The 21,964-nt window shown below is 44.8% G+C and overlaps 1 protein-coding gene across 1 annotated transcript; it reads left to right on the forward strand.

Moving 5' to 3' along the window:
• The first annotated feature begins 9,549 nt into the window (after positions 1 to 9,549).
• On the forward strand, positions 9,550 to 21,558 carry LOC135530043 (ras-related and estrogen-regulated growth inhibitor-like protein). The gene is made up of 5 exons (XM_064958436.1): positions 9,550 to 9,601; positions 9,725 to 9,781; positions 11,238 to 11,311; positions 18,826 to 18,974; positions 21,273 to 21,558. The coding sequence occupies exons 1-5, from the start codon at positions 9,550 to 9,552 to the stop codon at positions 21,556 to 21,558; spliced, it is 618 nt and encodes a 205-aa protein (XP_064814508.1).
• Positions 21,559 to 21,964: the final 406 nt, after the last annotated feature.

Genomic DNA, 21,964 nt, shown 5'->3' on the forward strand with positions numbered 1-21,964 from the left:
ATCACCATGGTAAACAGAGAGAGAGAGAATCAGACTGTTATATTGACTAGATAACAATCACCATGGTAAACAGAGAGAGAATCAGACTGTTATATTGACTAGATAACAATCACCATGGTAAACAGAGAGAATCAGACTGTTATATTGACTAGATAACAATCACCATGGTAAACAGAGAGAGAGAGAATCAGACTGTTATATTGACTAGATAACAATCACCATGGTAAACAGAGAGAATCAGACTGTTATATTGACTAGATAACAATCACCATGGTAAACAGAGAGAGAATCAGACTGTTATATTGACTGGATAACAATCACCATGGTAAACAGAGAGAGAGAATCAGACTGTTATATTGACTGGATAACAATCACCATGGTAAACAGAGAGAGAGTGAGAATCAGACTGTTATATTGACTGGATAACAATCACCATGGTAAACAGAGAGAGAGAATCAGACTGTTATATTGACTAGATAACAATCACCATGGTAAACAGAGAGAGAGAATCAGACTGTTATATTGACTAGATAACAATCACCATGGTAAACAGAGAGAGAGAGAATCAGACTGTTATATTGACTGGATAACAATCACCATGGTAAACAGATAGAGAGAGAATCAGACTGTTATATTGACTAGATAACAATCACCATGGTAAACAGAGAGAGAGAGAATCAGACTGTTATATTGACTAGATAACAATCACCATGGTAAACAGAGAGAGAATCAGACTGTTATATTGACTGGATAACAATCACCATGGTAAACAGAGAGAGAGAGAGAATCAGACTGTTATATTGACTAGATAACAATCACCATGGTAAACAGAGAGAATCAGACTGTTATATTGACTAGATAACAATCACCATGGTAAACAGAGAGAGAATCAGACTGTTATATTGACTAGATAACAATCACCATGGTAAACAGAGAGAGAGAGAATCAGACTGTTATATTGACTGGATAACAATCACCATGGTAAACAGAGAGAGAGAATCAGACTGTTATATTGACTGGATAACAATCACCATGGTAAACAGAGAGAGAGAATCAGACTGTTATATTGACTAGATAACAATCACCATGGTAAACAGAGAGAGAATCAGACTGTTATATTGACTAGATAACAATCACCATGGTAAACAGAGAGAGAATCAGACTGTTATATTGACTAGATAACAATCACCATGGTAAACAGAGAGAATCAGACTGTTATATTGACTAGATAACAATCACCATGGTAAACAGAGAGAGAATCAGACTGTTATATTGACTAGATAACAATCACCATGGTAAACAGAGAGAGAGAGAGAATCAGACTGTTATATTGACTAGATAACAATCACCATGGTAAACAGAGAGAGAATCAGACTGTTATATTGACTGGATAACAATCACCATGGTAAACAGAGAGAGAATCAGACTGTTATATTGACTAGATAACAATCACCATGGTAAACAGAGAGATTCAGACTGTTATATTGACTAGATAACAATCACCATGGTAAACAGAGAGAGAGAATCAGACTGTTATATTGACTAGATAACAATCACCATGGTAAACAGAGAGAGAGAGAATCAGACTGTTATATTGACTGGATAACAATCACCATGGTAAACAGAGAGAGAGAGAATCAGACTGTTATATTGACTAGACAACAATCACCATGGTAAACAGAGAGAGAATCAGACTGTTATATTGACTAGATAACAATCACCATGGTAAACAGAGAGAGAGAGAGAATCAGACTGTTATATTGACTGGATAACAATCACCATGGTAAACAGAGAGAGAGAGAGAATCAGACTGTTATATTGACTAGATAACAATCACCATGGTAAACAGAGAGAGAATCAGACTGTTATATTGACTAGATAACAATCACCATGGTAAACAGAGAGAATCAGACTGTTATATTGACTAGATAACAATCACCATGGTAAACAGAGAGAGAGAATCAGACTGTTATATTGACTAGATAACAATCACCATGGTAAACAGAGAGAGAGAATCAGACTGTTATATTGACTAGATAACAATCACCATGGTAAACAGAGAGAATCAGACTGTTATATTGACTAGATAACAATCACCATGGTAAACAGAGAGAGAATCAGACTGTTATATTGACTAGATAACAATCACCATGGTAAACAGAGAGAGAATCAGACTGTTATATTGACTAGATAACAATCACCATGGTAAACAGAGAGAATCAGACTGTTATATTGACTAGATAACAATCACCATGGTAAACAGAGAGAATCAGACTGTTATATTGACTAGATAACAATCACCATGGTAAACAGAGAGAGAGAGAATCAGACTGTTATATTGACTGGATAACAATCACCATGGTAAACAGAGAGAGAGAATCAGACTGTTATATTGACTAGATAACAATCACCATGGTAAACAGAGAGAGAATCAGACTGTTATATTGACTGGATAACAATCACCATGGTAAACAGAGAGAGAGAATCAGACTGTTATATTGACTAGATAACAATCACCATGGTAAACAGAGAGAGAATCAGACTGTTATATTGACTAGATAACAATCACCATGGTAAACAGAGAGAGAGAGAATCAGACTGTTATATTGACTAGATAACAATCACCATGGTAAACAGAGAGAGAATCAGACTGTTATATTGACTGGATAACAATCACCATGGTAAACAGAGAGAGAATCAGACTGTTATATTGACTGGATAACAATCACCATGGTAAACAGAGAGAGAGAATCAGACTGTTATATTGACTAGATAACAATCACCATGGTAAACAGAGAGAGAGAATCAGACTGTTATATTGACTAGATAACAATCACCATGGTAAACAGAGAGAGAGAGAGAATCAGACTGTTATATTGACTGGATAACAATCACCATGGTAAACAGAGAGAGAGAGAATCAGACTGTTATATTGACTAGATAACAATCACCATGGTAAACAGAGAGAGAATCAGACTGTTATATTGACTAGATAACAATCACCATGGTAAACAGAGAGAGAATCAGACTGTTATATTGACTAGATAACAATCACCATGGTAAACAGAGAGAGAGAGAATCAGACTGTTATATTGACTAGATAACAATCACCATGGTAAACAGAGAGAGAGAGAATCAGACTGTTATATTGACTGGATAACAATCACCATGGTAAACAGATAGAGAGAGAATCAGACTGTTATATTGACTAGATAACAATCACCATGGTAAACAGAGAGAGAATCAGACTGTTATATTGACTAGATAACAATCACCATGGTAAACAGAGAGAGAATCAGACTGTTATATTGACTAGATAACAATCACCATGGTAAACAGAGAGAATCAGACTGTTATATTGACTAGATAACAATCACCATGGTAAACAGAGAGAATCAGACTGTTATATTGACTAGATAACAATCACCATGGTAAACAGAGAGAGAGAGAGAATCAGACTGTTATATTGACTAGATAACAATCACCATGGTAAACAGAGAGAGAATCAGACTGTTATATTGACTGGATAACAATCACCATGGTAAACAGAGAGAGAGAGAATCAGACTGTTATATTGACTAGATAACAATCACCATGGTAAACAGAGAGAGAATCAGACTGTTATATTGACTAGATAACAATCACCATGGTAAACAGAGAGAGAGAGAATCAGACTGTTATATTGACTAGATAACAATCACCATGGTAAACAGAGAGAGAGAATCAGACTGTTATATTGACTGGATAACAATCACCATGGTAAACAGAGAGAGAGAGAGAATCAGACTGTTATATTGACTAGACAACAATCACCATGGTAAACAGAGAGAGAATCAGACTGTTATATTGACTAGATAACAATCACCATGGTAAACAGAGAGAGAGAATCAGACTGTTATATTGACTGGATAACAATCACCATGGTAAACAGAGAGAGAGAATCAGACTGTTATATTGACTAGATAACAATCACCATGGTAAACAGAGAGAGAATCAGACTGTTATATTGACTAGATAACAATCACCATGGTAAACAGAGAGAATCAGACTGTTATATTGACTAGATAACAATCACCATGGTAAACAGAGAGAGAGAGAATCAGACTGTTATATTGACTAGATAACAATCACCATGGTAAACAGAGAGAGAGAGAATCAGACTGTTATATTGACTAGATAACAATCACCATGGTAAACAGAGAGAATCAGACTGTTATATTGACTAGATAACAATCACCATGGTAAACAGAGAGAATCAGACTGTTATATTGACTAGATAACAATCACCATGGTAAACAGAGAGAGAGAATCAGACTGTTATATTGACTAGATAACAATCACCATGGTAAACAGAGAGAATCAGACTGTTATATTGACTAGATAACAATCACCATGGTAAACAGAGAGAATCAGACTGTTATATTGACTAGATAACAATCACCATGGTAAACAGAGAGAGAGAGAATCAGACTGTTATATTGACTGGATAACAATCACCATGGTAAACAGAGAGAGAGAATCAGACTGTTATATTGACTAGATAACAATCACCATGGTAAACAGAGAGAGAGAGAATCAGACTGTTATATTGACTAGATAACAATCACCATGGTAAACAGAGAGAGAGAATCAGACTGTTATAATCACTGTCACCAGTCTGACACCGCTAGACTCCCTGTCACCACTAGACTCCCTGTGACCACTCTGACACCACTAGACTCCCTGTCACCACTCTGACACCACTAGACTCCCTGTCACCACTAGACTCCCTGTCACCACTCTGACACCACTGGACTCCCTGTCACCACTCTGACACCACTAGACTCCCTGTCACCACTCTGACACTGTTTTGACACCACTTGACTCCCTGTCACCACTCTGACACCACTAGACTCCCTGTCACCACTAGACACCCTGTCACCACTAGACTCACTGTCACCACTCTGACACTGTTTTGACACCACTTGACTCCCTGTCACCAGTCTGACACCACTAGACTCCCTGTCACCAGTCTGACACCACTAGACTCCCTGTCACCACTAGACACCCTGTCACCACTAGACTCACTGTCACCACTCTGACACTGTTTTGACACCACTTGACTCCCTGTCACCAGTCTGACACCACTAGACTCCCTGTCACCAGTCTGACACCACTAGACTGCCTGTCAACACTCTGACACCACTAGACACCCTGTCACCAGTCTGACACCACTAGACGCCCTGTCACCAGTCTGACACCACTAGACTTCCTGTCACCACTCTGACGCCACTAGACTTCCTGTCACCACTCTGACACCACTAGACTCCCTGTCACCACTCTGACACCACTAGACTCCCTGTCACCAGTCTGACACCGCTAGGGACCCTGTCACCAGTCTAACACCGCTAGACTCCCTGTCACCCCTCTGACACCGCTAGACTCCCTGTCACCACTCTGACACCACTAGACTCCCTGTCACCACTCTGACACCACTAGACTCCCTGTCACCACTAGACTCCCTGTCACCAGTCTGACACCACTAGACTCCCTGTCACCAGTCTGACACCACTAGACTCCGTGTCACCAGTCTGACACCACTAGACTCCCTGTCACCACTCTGACACCACTAGACTCACTGTCACCACTAGAATCCCTGTCACCACTAGACTCCCTGTCACCCCTCTGACACCACTAGACTTCCTGTCACCAGTCTGACACCACTAGACTCCGTGTCACCAGTCTGACACCACTAGACTCCCTGTCACCAGTCTGACACCACTAGACTCCGTGTCACCACTCTGACACTGCTTGGTTCCCTGTCAAGTCAGATCCTCTAATGTGAAGGTGGCAGCCATAGTTCAGGAGGGTCTGCCTCACAATACTGTTGTGGAAACTGGACTCTACTATAGCCTCATTTTGTCGAGTTATTGTCATTTTCTCCCCTCTTTCACTCCTCTCTCTCTCTTTCCCTCTCTCTGTCCCTCTCGCTCTCTCTCTTCATCTGTCTCTCTCGCTCTCTCTCTTCATCTCTCTCTCCTCCCTCTTCATCTCTCTCTCCTCCCTCTTCATCTCTCTCTCTCCTCCCTCTTCATCTCTCTCTCTCCTCCCTCTTCATCTCTCTCTCCTCCCTCTCTCTTCATCTCTCTCCTCCCTCTCTCTTCATCTCTCTCCTCCCTCCCTCTTCATCTCTCTCTCCTCCCTCCCTCTTCATCTCTCTCCTCCCTCTCTCTTCATCTCTCCTCCCTCTCTCTTCATCTCTCCTCCCTCTCTCTTCATCTCTCTCCTCCCTCTCTCTCTCTCCTCCCTCTTCATCTCCCTCTCTCCATCTCTCTCCTTCCTCTCTCTTCATCTCTCTCTCCTCCCTCCCTCTTCATCTCTCTCTCTCTCCTCCCTCCCTCTTCATCTCTCTCTCTCTCCTCCCTCCCCCTCTTCATCTCTCTCTCTCTCCTCCCTCCCTCTTCATCTCTCTCTCTCTCCTCCCTCCCTCTTCATCTCTCTCTCTCTCTCCTCCCTCCCTCTTCATCTCTCTCTCTCCTCCCTCCCTCTTCATCTCTCTCTCTCCTCCCTCCCTCTTCATCTCTCTCTCTCTCTCCTCCCTCCCTCTTCATCTGTCTTTCTCTCTTCCCTCCCTCTTCATCTGTCTCTCTCTCCTCCCTCCCTCTTCATCTGTCTCTCTTTCCTCCCTCTTCATCTCTCTCTCTTTCCTCCCTCTTCATCTCTCTCTCCTCCCTCTTCATCTCTCTCTCCTCCCTCTTCATCTCTCTCTCTCTTCATCTCTCTCTCCTCCCTCTCTCTTCATCTCTCTCTCTCCTCCCTCTCTCTCTCTTCTCCCTCTTCATTTTTCTCTTTCTCTCCTACCTCTTCATCTCTCTCTCTCTCCTACCTCTTCATCTCTCTCTCTTTCCTCCCTCTTCATCTCTCTCTCTCTCCTCCCTCTTCATCTCTCTCTCTCTTCATCTCCCCCCCCTGGCCTTTTTATTTTTATGACTTACCTCTAGAAAAGTGCCTGAACCAAGCCTGTTCTGCTGATAAGCAGCAAACAGTCCAGAGTATGTACAGCGAGCCAGCTTCCTTTCCCACTTCTACTTCAGTTGATAAGATATAACTTATAAGTTCTGTAAAATGTGTAAAGTGTTTTCGCCTGATGTCATGTCTGGAGCAGATGTACGCTTTTGTGCCAATTTGTGTCAGATGTTTTCCTTCCTAATATCAGAGCTCTGACAGTGTCAATGAAAGGTTTTTTGATTATAAAAGTATACTATATATACAACAGTATGTGGACACCCCTTCAATTTAGTGGATTTGGCTATTTCAGTCACACCCGTTGCAGACAGGTGTATAAAATCGAGGACACCGCCATGCAGTCTCCATAGACAAACATTGGCAGTAGAATGACCTTACTGAAGAGCTCAGTGACTTTCAACGTGGCACCGTCATAGAATGCCATCTTTCCAACAAGTTAGTTCGTTAAAGTTCTGCAAGTGCTGTTATTGTGAAGTGGAAACGTCTAGGAGCAACAACGGCTTAGCCGCGAAGTGGTAGGCCACATAAACTCACAGGACGGGACCACTGAGTGCTGAAGCACGTAAAAATCATCTGTCCTTGGTTGCAACACTCACTACCGAGTTCCAAACTGCCTCTGGAAGCAACGTCAGCACAAGAACTGTTCGTCGGGAGCTTCATGAAATGGGTTTCCGTGGCCGAGCAGCCGCACACCAGCCTAAGATCACCATGAGCAATGCCAAGTGTCTGCTGGAATGGTGTAAAGCTCGTTGCCATTGGACTCTGAAGCAGTGGAAACGTGTTCTCTGGAGTGATGAATCACGCTTCACCATCTGGCAGTCCGACTGACGAATCTGGGTTTGGCAGATGCCTGGAGAACGCTACCTGCCCCAATGCATAGTGCCAACTGTAAAGTTTGGTGGAGGAGGAATAAAGGTCTGGGGCTGTTTTTCATGTCTCGGGCCGATGACATTCTAGACGATTCTGTGCTTCCAACTTTGTGGCAACAGTTTGGGGAAGGCCCTTTCCTGTTTCAGTATGACAATGCCTCCGTGCACAAAGCCAGGTCCATACAGAAATGGTTTATTGAGATCAGTGTGGAAGAACTTGACTGGCCTGCACAGAACCCTGACCCTGACTCATCGAACACCTTTGGAATGAATTGGAACACCGTCTACGAGCCAGGCCTAATCGCCCCCAACATCAGTGCCCGACCTCACTAATGCTCTTCTGGCTGAATGGAAGCAAGTCCCCCTGCAGCAATATTCCAACATCTAGTGGAAAGCCTTCCCAGAAGAGTGGAGGCTTTTGTAGCAGCAATGTTCCAACATCTAGTGGAAAGCCTTCCCAGAAGAGTGGAGGCTGTTATAGCAGCAATGTTCCTACATCTAGTGGAAAGCCTTCCCAGAAGAGTGGAGGCTGTTATAGCAGCAATGTTCCAACATCTAGTGGAAAGCCTTCCCAGAAGAGTGGAGGCTTTTATAGCAGCAATGTTCCTACATCTAGTGGAAAGCCTTCCCAGAAGAGTGGAGGCTTTTATAGCAGCAATGTTCCAACATCTAGTGGAAAGCCTTCCCAGAAGAGTGGAGGCTGTTATAGCAGCAATGTTCCTACATCTAGTGGAAAGCCTTCCCAGAAGAGTGGAGGCTGTTATAGCAGCAATGTTCCAACATCTAGTGGAAAGCCTTCCCAGAAGAGTGGAGGCTGTTATAGCAGCAATGTTCCAACAGCTAGTGGAAAGCCTTCCCAGAAGAGTGGAGGCTGTTATAGCAGCAATGTTCCTACATCTAGTGGAAAGCCTTCCCAGAAGAGTGGAGGCTGTTATAGCAGCAATGTTCCAACATCTAGTGGAAAGCCTTCCCAGAAGAGTGGAGGCTGTTATAGCAGTAGAGAGGGGACTAACTCTGTATTAATGGCCATGATTTTGGAATGAGATGTTGGACGAGCAGGTTTCCACATACTGTTGGTCATGTAGTGTATGATGGGCTATTTTATAGGTCACTGAGGTCTTGATGTTACTCTGTGTTGATGGTCTGTGTTGCTATGAGTGAACACATTCATATAGGTCATTCTAGAACCTACTGAATTGAGTCTCTTCAACGAGGAGAATAAAGAGGGTGGGAGGGAAAACACAAACACTACCTCCCCTCTCCATGAAAAACAAGAGTGCTTCTCATTTCTAAAAGCATGCCTCTGATGTCCGTGTCTCACTCACTTCAACCAATGTGTTCGTCATAGTGACGTTGTGATCGAGCTGCTCCTCTCCCCTCTCTCTCTCTCGGTTCAGAACAGCGCGTGCCTCAAAACCCTGAGATAAACCGCTGTACGCAGCGCCGGTACCGGGACGCCGCTCCAACAGATCAACACTTGAACAGAGCGGCAGAGTGGAAACGGTCACACCACTATGGATGCGTCCTGCTCGATATTTTTAAAACTCTTCTTTTGGTGGTAGTGTAATGTAGACTTCAAGGGATTCGATTTTTCAAAGGGATTATTGTTTTTTTTCTTTGAAGTGGTAAACTTTAACAACCACTTTTTAAATCGTAAGGGAATCAAACCGCCATAATGAATGATATTAAACTTGCGGTTTTGGGAGGCGAAGGAGTCGGGAAATCAGGTAAGACAAATGTTTTACCTGTCATGTAAAAACGTTTTTGTTCGGTTGGTTTGGCTTATTGTTTGTCCAAATGTGTACATTGTTCGTAGGCTATTGATTTTAACTATTGTATTCCCTCCTCAGCTCTCATCGTTCGATTCCTGACGAGGCGATTTATCGGCGAATATGCCTCATCATCAGGTAAGGTCTCTAACATACTTAGTTTGCTAAAATAGACTTGTGTAACATGAATACAACTTCATGCTAATTATTAAGAAACAATCTGTAAACAAAACAACAACAAAAAACTTGCAAATGTTTTGTTTTCCAATGGATCTTTGATCCATTGTCATTGATTTTACGCATCATTACGCACGTCCAGTTCTGACATAATTACGTAATTGTTCGATTTCCTGACGTTACCAAGTGAACACATTGTCCTTCATCAGATGGTAGATGATTGGCTACAGCTAGACTCCTTCCTTCAGAAGTATTGTTCAGTTGTATTGTAAGCTACATGCTGTATTGTCGGATACATGTTGTGTTGTCGGCTACATGTTGTGTTGTCGGATACATGTTGTGTTGTCGGCTACATGTTGTATTGCAGGATACATGTTGTATTGTTGTCGGACAAGGATACATGTTGGATACAGGACACATGTTGTATTGTTGTCGGATACATGTTGTATTGTTGTCTGCTAAGATGCTGTATGTGCTCCATGTGTCGGCCACGCGCTGTGTTGTCGGCCACGCGCTGTGTTGTCGGCCACGCTCTGTGTTGTAGGCCACGCGCTGTGTTGTCGGCCACGCGCTGTATTGTAGGCCCCGCGCTGTGTTGTCGGCCACGCGCTGTGTTGTCGGCCACGCGCTGTATTGTAGGCCACGCGCTGTGTTGTCGGCCACGCGCTGTATTGTAGGCCACGCGCTGTGTTGTCGGCCACGCGCTGTGTTGTACATGTTGGATTATTTGTATGAAATATTTTAGGCTACAGTGATACAAAATAAAAGTATCTAGTCAATATTGGTATTAGTCTGTGTGTTGTCATTATTTAGTATTGATCATATTTCTATGGGCAGTAGGTTGAATAACACTCCTTTGGGCAGTAGGTTGAATAACACTCCTTTGGGCAGTAGGTTAGATGGTGACTGTTGTGGAAACTGGACTTTACCGTAGCTTCATGTTATCTAATTATTGTCATTTTCTCTCCTCTCTTTCACTCACCCATCTCTCTCTCTCTTTCTGTCTCTCTCTCTCTCTTTCTGTCTCTCTCTCTCTTTCTGTCTCTGTCTCTCTCTCTCTTTCTGTCTCTCTCTCTCTCTCTTTCTGTCTCTCTCTCTCTCTTTCTGTCTCTCTCTCTCTTTCTGTCTCTCTCTTTCTGTCTCTGTCTCTCTCTCTCTCTTTCTGTCTCTCTTTCTGTCTCTCTCTTTCTGTCTCTCTCTCTTTCTGTCTCTCTCTTTCTGTCTGTCTCTCTCTTTCTGTCTCTCTCTCTCTTTCTGTCTCTCTCTCTCTCTCTCTCTCTCTTTCTGTCTCTCTCTTTCTGTCTCTCTCTTTCTGTCTCTCTCTATCCCCCCCTCTCTCTCTCTCTGTTTCTTTCTCCCTCTCCCTCTCTCTCCCTATATATCTCTCTCTCCCTCTTTCCCTCTCTCTCTCATGCAGAATGCATATACAGGAAGCGTCTGTCTATTGATGGAAGACAGCTGAATCTAGAACTCTATGATCCATGCTCACAGGTGAGAGGAGGAGGAGAACCACATTGTTGACCATCATGTTTTGTATCACAATTCAGTTATCTGAGTGTCCATCCATTGACATGTATGAACAACGATTTATACGCTGAAGAAAAGCCATCTCTCATACCCAATATTCCTCTATCTGAAATGTATGGCACAGAATTATAAATGTATGGTACAGAAGTATAAATGTATGGTACAGGATTATAAAGGTATGGTACAGGATTATAAAGGTATGGTACAGGATTATAAAGGTATGGTACAGGATTATAAAGGTATGGTACGGGATTATAAAGGTATGGTACGGGATTATAAAGGTATGGTACGGGATTATAAAGGTATGGTACAGGATTATAAAGGTATGGTACGGGATTATAAAGGTATGGTACGGGATTATAAATGTATGGTACAGGATTATAAAGGTATGGTACAGGATTATAAAGGTATGGTACAGGATTATAAAGGTATGGTACAGGATTATAAAGGTATGGTACGGGATTATAAAGGTATGGTACGGGATTATAAAGGTATGGTACAGGATTATAAAGGTATGGTACGGGATTATAAAGGTATGGTACGGGATTATAAAGGTATGGTACGGGATTATAAAGGTATGGTACAGGATTATAAAGGTATGGTACGGGATTATAAATGTATGGTACGGGATTATAAATGTATGGTACGGGATTATAAAGGTATGGTACGGGATTATAAAGGTATGGTACGGGATTATAAAGGTATGGTACAGGATTATAAAGGTATGGTACAGGATTATAAAGGTATGGTACAGGATTATAAAGGTATGGTACAGGATTATAAAGGTATGGTACAGGATTATAAAGGTATGGTACAGGATTATAAAGGTATGGTACAGGATTATAAAGGTATGGTACAGGATTATAAAGGTATGGTACAGGATTATAAAGGTATGGTACGGGATTATAAATGTATGGTACGGGATTATAAATGTATGGTACGGGATTATAAATGTATGGTACGGGAGATATAAAGGTATGGTACGGTATTTATAAAGGTATGGTACAGGATTATAAAGGTATGGTACAGGATTATAAAGTCAGTGCAGTGAAAACCCCTGACAGAGTAATCAATCTCACTTATTGTGCCCAGCCATGCATGCAGCAATGCCTTCCTCTTTCCCTGTCTCCCTCCCACCCTCCCACTTTCTGTCTCCCTCCCACCCTCCCTGTCTCCCTCCCACCCTCCCTCTTTCCGTCTCCCTCCCACCCTCCCTGTCTCCCTCCCACCCTCCCTGTCTCCCTCCCACCCTGCCTCTTTCCCTGTCTCCCTCCCTCTTTGCCTCTCTCGCTCCCACACTTCCTCTTTGCCTCCCACCCTCCCTCTTTCCCTGTCTCCCTCCCACCCTCCTTGTCTCCCTCCCACCCTCCCTCTTTCCCTGTCTCCTCCCACCCTTCCTCTTTGCCTCTCTCCCTCCCACCCTGCCTCTTTCCCTGTCTCCCTCCCACCCTTCCTCTTTCCCTGTCTCCCTCCCACCCTTCCTCTTTGCCTCTCTCCATCCCACCCTGCCTCTTTCCCTGTCTCCCTCCCACCCTCCCTCTTTGCCTCTCTCGCTCCCACACTTCCTCTTTGCCTCTCTCCCTCCCACCCTCCCTCTTTCCCTGTCTCCCTCCCACCCTCCTACCCTCCCTGTCTCCCTACCTCTCTCCCTCTTTCCCTGTCTCTGTCTCCCCCCTCTCTCCCTGCCTCTATCCCTTCCTCCCTCTTTCCCTGTCTCCTCCCTCTTTCCCTGTCTCCTGCCTCTGTCCCTGTCTCCTGCCTCTGTCTCCTGCCTCTGTCCCTGTCTCCTGCCTCTGTCCCTGTCTCCTCGCTCTCTCCCTTCCTCTCTCTGACACTTTCCTCCCTCTGTCCCTGTCTCCTCCCTCTGTCCCTGTCTCCTCCCTCTGTCCCTGTCTCCTCCCTCTGTCCCTGTCTCCTCCCTCTCTCCCCTCTCTCTCTTTCTCTCCCTGTCTCTCTAACCCTTCTTATATAGTCACAGCCAAAGTTCTGCACTGCATTCAATACATCACTATAAATCAGACCAGAACCATTTCCCCCACAGTTAATACATCACTGTAAATCAGAACCATTTCCCCCACAGTTAATACATCACTGTCAACCAGAACCATTTCCCCCACAGTTAATACATCACTGTCAATCAGAACCATTTCCCCCACAGTTAATACATCACTGTCAATCAGAACCATTTCCCCCACAGTTAATACATCACTGTCAATCAGACCAGAACCATTTCCCCACAGTTAATACATCACTGTCAATCAAAACCATTTCCCCACAGTTAATACATCACTGTCAATCAGAACCATTTCCCCCACAGTTAATACATCACTGTCAATCAGAACCATTTCCCCCACAGTTAATACATCACTGTACATCAGAACCATTTCCCCACAGTTAATACATCACTGTCAATCAGAACCATTTCCCCCACAGTTAATACATCACTGTCAACCAGAACCATTTCCCCACAGTTAATACATCACTGTCAATCAGAACCATTTCCCCCACAGTTAATACATCACTGTCAATCAGAACCATTTCCCCCACAGTTAATACATCACTGTCAACCAAAACCAGAACCATTTCCCCACAGTTAATACATCACTGTCAATCAGAACCATTTCCCCACAGTTAATACATCACTGTAAACCAGAACCATTTCCCCCACAGTTAATACATCACTGTCAATCAGACCAGAACCATTTCCCCCACAGTTAATACATCACTGTCAATCAGAACCATTTCCCCCACAGTTAATACATCACTGTCAATCAGAACCATTTCCCCACAGTTAATACATCACTGTCAATCAGAACCATTTCCCCCACAGTTAATACATCACTGTCAATCAGAACCATTTCCCCCACAGTTAATACATCACTGTCAATCAGACCAGAACCATTTCCCCCACAGTTAATACATCACTGTAAATCAGACCAGAACCATTTCCCCCACAGTTAATACATCACTGTCAATCAGAACCATTTCCCCCACAGTTAATACATCACTGTCAATCAGAACCATTTCCCCCACAGTTAATACATCACTGTCAATCAGAACCATTTCCCCCACAGTTAATACATCACTGTCAATCAGAACCATTTCCCCCACAGTTAATACATCACTGTCAATCAGAACCATTTCCCCACAGTTAATACATCACTGTCAATCAGACCAGAACCATTTCCCCCACAGTTAATACATCACTGTAAATCAGAACCATTTCCCCCCAGTTTCCCCACAGTTAATACATCACTGTCAATCAGAACCATTTCCCCCACAGTTAATACATCACTGTCAATCAGAACCATTTCCCCACAGTTAATACATCACTGTCAATCAAAACCATTTCCCCCACAGTTAATACATCACTGTCAATCAGAACCATTTCCCCCACAGTTAATACATCACTGTCAATCAGACCAGAACCATTTCCCCCACAGTTAATACATCACTGTCAATCAGAACCATTTCCCCACAGTTAATACATCACTGTCAATCAGAACCATTTCCCCCACAGTTAATACATCACTGTCAATCAGAACCATTTCCCCCACAGTTAATACATCACTGTCAATCAGAACCATTTCCCCCACAGTTAATACATCACTGTCAATCAGAACCATTTCCCCCACAGTTAATACATCACTGTCAATCAGAACCATTTCCCCCACAGTTAATACATCACTGTCAATCAGACCAGAACCATTTCCCCCACAGTTAATACATCACTGTAAATCAGAACCATTTCCCCCACAGTTAATACATCACTGTCAATCAGAACCATTTCCCCCACAGTTAATACATCACTGTCAATCAGAACCATTTCCCCACAGTTAATACATCACTGTCAATCAAAACCATTTCCCCCACAGTTAATACATCACTGTCAATCAGAACCATTTCCCCCACAGTTAATACATCACTGTCAATCAGACCAGAACCATTTCCCCCACAGTTAATACATCACTGTCAATCAGACCAGAACCATTTCCCCCACAGTTAATACATCACTGTCAATCAGAACCATTTCCCCCACAGTTAATACATCACTGTCAATCAGACCAGAACCATTTCCCCCACAGTTAATACATCACTGTCAATCAGACCAGAACCATTTCCCCCACAGTTAATACATCACTGTCAATCAGAACCATTTCCCCCACAGTTAATACATCACTGTCAATCAGACCAGAACCATTTCGCCCACAGTTAATACATCACTGTAAACCAGAACCATTTCCCCCACAGTTAATACATCACTGTCAATCAGACCAGAACCATTTCCCCCACAGTTAATACATCACTGTCAAGCAGACCAGAACCATTTCCCCCACAGTTAATACATCACTGTCAATCAGAACCATTTCCCCCACAGATAATACATCACTGTCAATCAGACCAGAACCATTTCCCCCACAGTTAATACATCACTGTCAATCAGACCAGAACCATTTCCCCCACAGATAATACATCACTGTCAATCAGACCAGAACCATTTCCCCCACAGTTAATACATCACTGTCAATCAGAACCATTTCCCCCACAGTTAATACATCACTGTCAATCAGACCCATTTCCCCCACAGTTAATACATCACTGTCAATCAGAACCATTTGCCCCACAGTTAATACATCACTGTCAATCAGACCCATTTCCCCCACAGTTAATACATCACTGTCAATCAGAACCATTTGCCCCACAGTTAATACATCACTGTCAATCAGAACCATTTCCCCCACAGTTAATACATCACTGTCAATCAGACCAGAACCATTTCCCCCACAGTTAATACATCACTGTCAATCAGACCCATTTCCCCCACAGTTAATACATCACTGTCAACCAGAACCATTTCCCCCACAGTTAATACATCACTGTAAATCAGAACCATTTCCCCCACAGTTAATACATCACTGTCAATCAGAACCATTTCCCCCACAGTTAATACATCACTGTCAATCAGAACCATTTCCCCCACAGTTAATACATCACTGTCAATCAGACCAGAACCATTTCCCCCACAGTTAATACATCACTGTAAATCAGAACCATTCCCCCACAGAAGGAAGACTTTGAATTTGCTCTGAAGTGACAGGAGCATTACCACTAGGAGTTGGATGGGTTTGCAATAACAGAGTGGATGTGGCCAGAAGTGGGCGAAGGCAACCTTGGGTTATAATTCAGCAATGAGGCCAGAGGATGTGTGATATATGGCCAATATACCACGGCCAAGGGATGTTCTTAGGCACGACCCAACGCGGAGTGCCTAGATACAGGTGTTTGCCGTGGCATATTGGCCATATACCACAACCCCCCGAGGTGCCTTATTGTTATTATAAACTGATTACCAATGTAATTAGAGATGTAAAAATAATTGTTTTGTCATACACGTGGAATACGGTCAGCCAATCAGCATTCAGGGCTCGAACCACTCAGTTTATAATTATGATTCATCAAAGTAGAATGAAAGCTATTATTTCAGCATGTGTAGTCAGATCACTTAGTGGAGGCTGGGGTAACTTTACATCAGAGGACAGGCCTAGTGGAGGCTGGGTAACTTTACATCAGAGGACAGGCCTAGTGGAGGCTGGGTAACTTTACATCAGAGGACAGGCCTAGTGGAGGCTGGGTAACTTTACATCAGAGGACAGGCCTAGTGGAGGCTGGGTAACTTTACATCAGAGGACAGGCCTAGTGGAGGCTGGGTAACTTTACATCAGAGGACAGGCCTAGTGGAGGCTGGGTAACTTTACATCAGAGGACAGGCCTAGTGGAGGCTGGGTAACTTTACATCAGAGGACAGGCCTAGTGGAGGCTGGGTAACTTTACATCAGAGGACAGGCCTAGTGGAGGCTGGGTAACTTTACATCAGAGGACAGGCCTAGTGGAGGCTGGGGTAACTTTACATCAGAGGCCAGGCTTAGTGGAGGCTGGGGTAACTTTACATCAGAGGACAGGCTTAGGGGAGGCTGGGGTAACTTTACATCAGAGGACAGGCTTAGGGGAGGCTGTGGTAACTTTACATCAGAGGACAGGCTTAGTGGAGGCTGGGGTAACTTTACATCAGAGGACAGGCTTAGTGGAGGCTGGGGTAACTTTACATGGGTGGACAGGCTTAGTGGAGGCTGGGGCAACTTTACATCAGAGGACAGGCTTAGTGGAGGCTGGGGTAACTTTACATGGGAGGCCAGGCTTAGTGGAGGCTGGGGTAACTTTACATGGGTGGACAGGCTTAGTGGAGGCTGGGGCAACTTTACATCGGAGGACAGGCTTAGTGGAGGCTGGGGTAATTTTACATGGGAGGACAGGCTTAGTGGAGGCTGGGGTAACTTTACATCAGAGGACAGGCTTAGTGGAGGCTGGGGTAATTTTACATGGGTGGACAGGCTTAGTGGAGGCTGGGGTAACTTTACATGGGAGGCCAGGCTTAGTGGAGGCTGGGGTAACTTTACATGGGAGGCCAGGCTTAGTGGAGGCTGGGGTAACTTTACATGGGAGGCCAGGCTTAGTGGAGGCTGGGGTAATTTTACATGGGAGGACAGGCTTAGTGGAGACTGGGGTAACTTTACATGGGAGGCCAGGCTTAGTGGAGGCTGGGGTAATTTTACATGGGAGGCCAGGCTTAGTGGAGGCTGGGGTAACTAATATATAAATATAATAATATAATAATAACTTTACATGGGAGGCCAGGCTTAGTGGAGGCTGGGGTAATTTTACATGGGTGGACAGGCTTAGTGGAGGCTGGGGTAACTTTACATCAGAGGACAGGCCTAGTGGAGGCTGGGGTAACTTTACATCGGAGGACAGGCTTAGTGGAGGCTGGGGTAACTTTACATCAGAGGACAGGCTTAGTGGAGGCTGGGGTAACTTTACATCAGAGGACAGGCTTAGTGGAGGCTGGGGTAACTTTACATGGGAGGACAGGCTTAGTGGAGACTGGGGTAACTTTACATCAGAGGACAGGCCTAGTGGAGACTGGGGTAACTTTACATGGGAGGACAGGCTTAGTGGAGGCTGGGGTAACTTTACATGGGAGGCCAGGCTTAGTGGAGGCTGGGGAAACTTTACATGGGAGGACAGGCTTAGTGGAGGCTGGGGTAACTTTACATGGGAGGACAGGCTTAGTGGAGGCTGGGGTAACTTTACATGGGAGGCCAGGCTTAGTGGAGGCTGGGGTAACTTTACATCAGAGGACAGGCTTAGTGGAGGCTGGGGTAACTTTACATGGGAGGCCAGGCTTAGTGGAGGCTGGGGTAACTTTACATGGGAGGCCAGGCTTAGGGGAGGCTGGGGTAACTTTACATCAGAGGACAGGCTCGTTGTAATGAATGGAATGGGGTTTCTCTCATTCCATTCCAGCATTATTCTATTCCAGCCATTACTATGAGCCCACCCTCCCTTCACCAGCCTCCACTGGTGTGTATCAGATTGCTTGGTTATAGTAACAAGTCCTTGCTGTTTGTGTTGCTCTGCAGGCCTGTGAGGGGAAGTCGACTCTGACCGACCAGATCCACTGGGCTGATGGCTTCATAGTGGTCTATGACATCAGTGACCGCTCCTCCTTCATCAAGGCTAAAGCCATAGTACACCTGATCAGAGAGTTAAACCTGGGAGTGGCCAAGAGGTAACCACACACCTGTTCAGTCCATCCACTCACCTGTCCAGTCCATCCACTCACCTGTCCAGTCCGTCCACTCACCTGTCCAGTCCGTCCACTCACCTGTCCAGTCCGTCCACTCACCTGTCCAGTCCGTCCACTCACCTGTCCAGTCCGTCCACTCACCTGTCCAGTCCGTCCACTCTCCTGTCCAGTCCGTCCACTCACCTGTACAGTCCGTCCACTCACCTGTCCAGTCCGTCCACTCTCCTGTCCAGTCCGTCCACTCACCTGTCCAGTCCGTCCATTCTCCTGTCCAGTCCGTCCACTCACCTGTCCAGTCCGTCCACTCACCTGTCCAGTCCGTCCACTAATACACCTGTCCAGTCCGTCCACTCACCTGTCCAGTCCGTCCACTCACCTGTCCAGTCCGTCCACTCACCTGTCCAGTCCGTCCACTCACCTGTCCAGTTCGTCCACCCTCCTGTCCAGTCCGTCCACTCACCTGTCCAGTCCGTCCACTCACCTGTCCAGTCCGTCCACTCTCCTGTCCAGTCCGTCCACTCACCTGTCCAGTCCGTCCACTCACCTGTCCAGTCCGTCCACTCTCCTGTCCAGTCCGTCCACTCACCTGTCCAGTCCGTCCACTCACCTGTCCAGTCCGTCCACTCACCTGTCCAGTCCGTCCACTCTCCTGTCCAGTCTGTCCACTCACCTGACACTTGGCGTAGGGGGAGAGTGGAGGCAGTGGGACTTGACATTCCATCCTATTATTGTCATTGTGCATCAATAGATTGGACGTCTATGTGTGTTGAACAGCCGCCCACACTGCCCAACAACTGTTACATCAGGTAGTAATCCCATTGTTAGATTTTACCACAGAGATTCAACTCTCTGGCTCATGTCCATGTGACAATTAATCAGCACCTTTTTTATTTAATTTTTTTCAGAGCCAAGATCTAGTGTCTGTATGACCTTCAGTTCTTGCTGGTAGTAATTCCAATACACCACTAACTCATCATTCTGCCCCCATACCAATCCTCTAATAAATATCTAGCTGCTATTGAATTCTCCTGTCACTATGAGAATTCTATTGCTGTTGAGGCATCTCATGTCATCTCTCTATTATGGCTGAACAGATTGCTGAATTGTTTTCACTACTGGTCTTCAGGGTAATGAGGAAACATTTGTCTAGTGGTCTTCAGGGTAATGAGGAAACATCTGTCTAATGGGGATGAGGGAACATCTGTCTAGTGGGGATGAGGGAACATCTGTCTAGTGGGGATGAGGGAACATCTGTCTAGTGGGGATGAGGGAACATCTGTCTAATGGGGATGAGGGAACATCTGTCTAATGGGGATGAGGGAACATCTGTCTAATGGGGATGAGGGAACATCTGTCTAGTGGGGATGAGGGAACATCTGTCTAATGGGGATGAGGGAACATCTGTCTAATGGGGATGAGGGAACATCTGTCTCATGGGGATGAGGGAACATCTGTCTAATGGGGATGAGGGAACATCTGTCTAATGGGGATGAGGGAACATCTGTCTAATGGGGATGAGGGAACATCTGTCTAATGGGGATGAGGGAACATCTGTCTAATGGTCTTCTAGGGATGAGGGAGCATTTCTCTAAGGGTCTTCTGGGTAATGAGGGAGTCTTCACCCACAGCATTCAAAGTTACTACATACTGTAAATGCCCCACCAAAATAGTTTGTGGACAACAACAACGACAGACCTAGAGTTTAGCACCGACACATACAATGACGATACCCTCAACTCTCCATCGAGGTTTTAGTCTCGTAGGTTACATCTGAAAAGGGCTATTCCCTATAAAGAGAGCAATACTCTGGACTGCTTCTTGACCTCATTTTGACATGCCTCTGGTAAGAAATAGTGTCATGTAAAATGGAAGAGGGTGTCATTTTCAGATGTCCCGTAGTCTTTAAATGTCACTCAACCTGTCCTCCTGGTTTGTCTTGTCTTACATCCAGGGACTCGTTATGTCCGTCCTTATTGTGTCTCATATATTTTTATTTCCTGCTAATCCTGTCTTCCTCTCTGTCTCTCTCTCTCTGTCTCTCTCTCTCTGTCTCTCTCTCTCTGTCTCTCTCTCTCTGCCTCTCTCTCTCTGTCTCTCTCTCTCTCTCTCTCTGTCTCTCTCTCTGTCTCTCTCTCTCTGCCTCTCTCTCTCTGCCTCTCTCTCTCTGCCTCTCTCTCTCTGCCTCTCTCTCTCTCTGTCTGTCTCTCTCTCTGTCTCTCTCTCTCTGTGTCTCTCTCTCCCTCTCTCTCTCACTCTCTCTCACACACACACACACATCAGGGATGCAGACACTCTGGTGTTCCTGGTGGGTAACAAGCAGGACCTGTGTCACGTGAGGGAGGTGCGTCGAGAGGAAGGCCAGCGTCTGGCAGCCGAGTCCCAGACCCAGTTCTACGAGCTCTCAGCCGCAGAACACTACCAGGAAGTGGTCCTCATGTTCTCGAAGATGGTCCACAACGCCAGCCTTGGGTGCAAGGCCAAGGAGAGGAGACGGAGACCTAGTGGCTCCAAGTCCATGGCCAAACTCATCACTAATGTCTTCGGGAAGCGGAGGAAATCAGTGTGAAAGGGGAGATGGGAAAGGTCAAGTGTTTACCCCAGGCCTAAAGAAGCCTTGTTACTTTGTTACTCCCCTTGGAACTGTTGTTGAATGGTGAAAGGGATTGTGGGAAAAGGTCGATAACGTTGAATGGACCCACCACCAACAACAACATGGGCTTCACCTACTTTACTTGCTGTTGCTATTATTATTGTTGATCATGAAAAGAGTCAATAATAATTAGACCCCCCACCAACCTCCACTCCTCTGGTTGCCAACCACCAAGGGACAGCTCTATGTGGTATAAATGGTTCTACACTTAGAACAGAGCTTAGTGCTCTATGTGGTATAAATGGTTCTACACATAGAACAGAGCTTAGTGCTCTATGTGGTATAAATGGTTCTACACTTAGAACAGAGCTTAGTGGACTGA

This window comes from Oncorhynchus masou, unplaced genomic scaffold (genome assembly GCF_036934945.1).
Source record: "Oncorhynchus masou masou isolate Uvic2021 unplaced genomic scaffold, UVic_Omas_1.1 unplaced_scaffold_1241, whole genome shotgun sequence".
Classification (NCBI taxonomy): Eukaryota; Metazoa; Chordata; class Actinopteri; order Salmoniformes; family Salmonidae; genus Oncorhynchus; species Oncorhynchus masou.

Bases quoted from the DNA above. Each gene is read 5' to 3' on its own strand.
- LOC135530043 (XM_064958436.1), top strand. From the start codon at position 9,550: ATGAATGATATTAAACTTGCGGTTTTGGGAGGCGAAGGAGTCGGGAAA. The intron at 9,602-9,724 runs GTAAGACAAATG...TTCCCTCCTCAG, and splicing joins CGAAGGAGTCGGGAAATCAG to CTCTCATCGTTCGATTCCTG. The intron at 9,782-11,237 runs GTAAGGTCTCTA...TCTCTCATGCAG, and splicing joins CGAATATGCCTCATCATCAG to AATGCATATACAGGAAGCGT.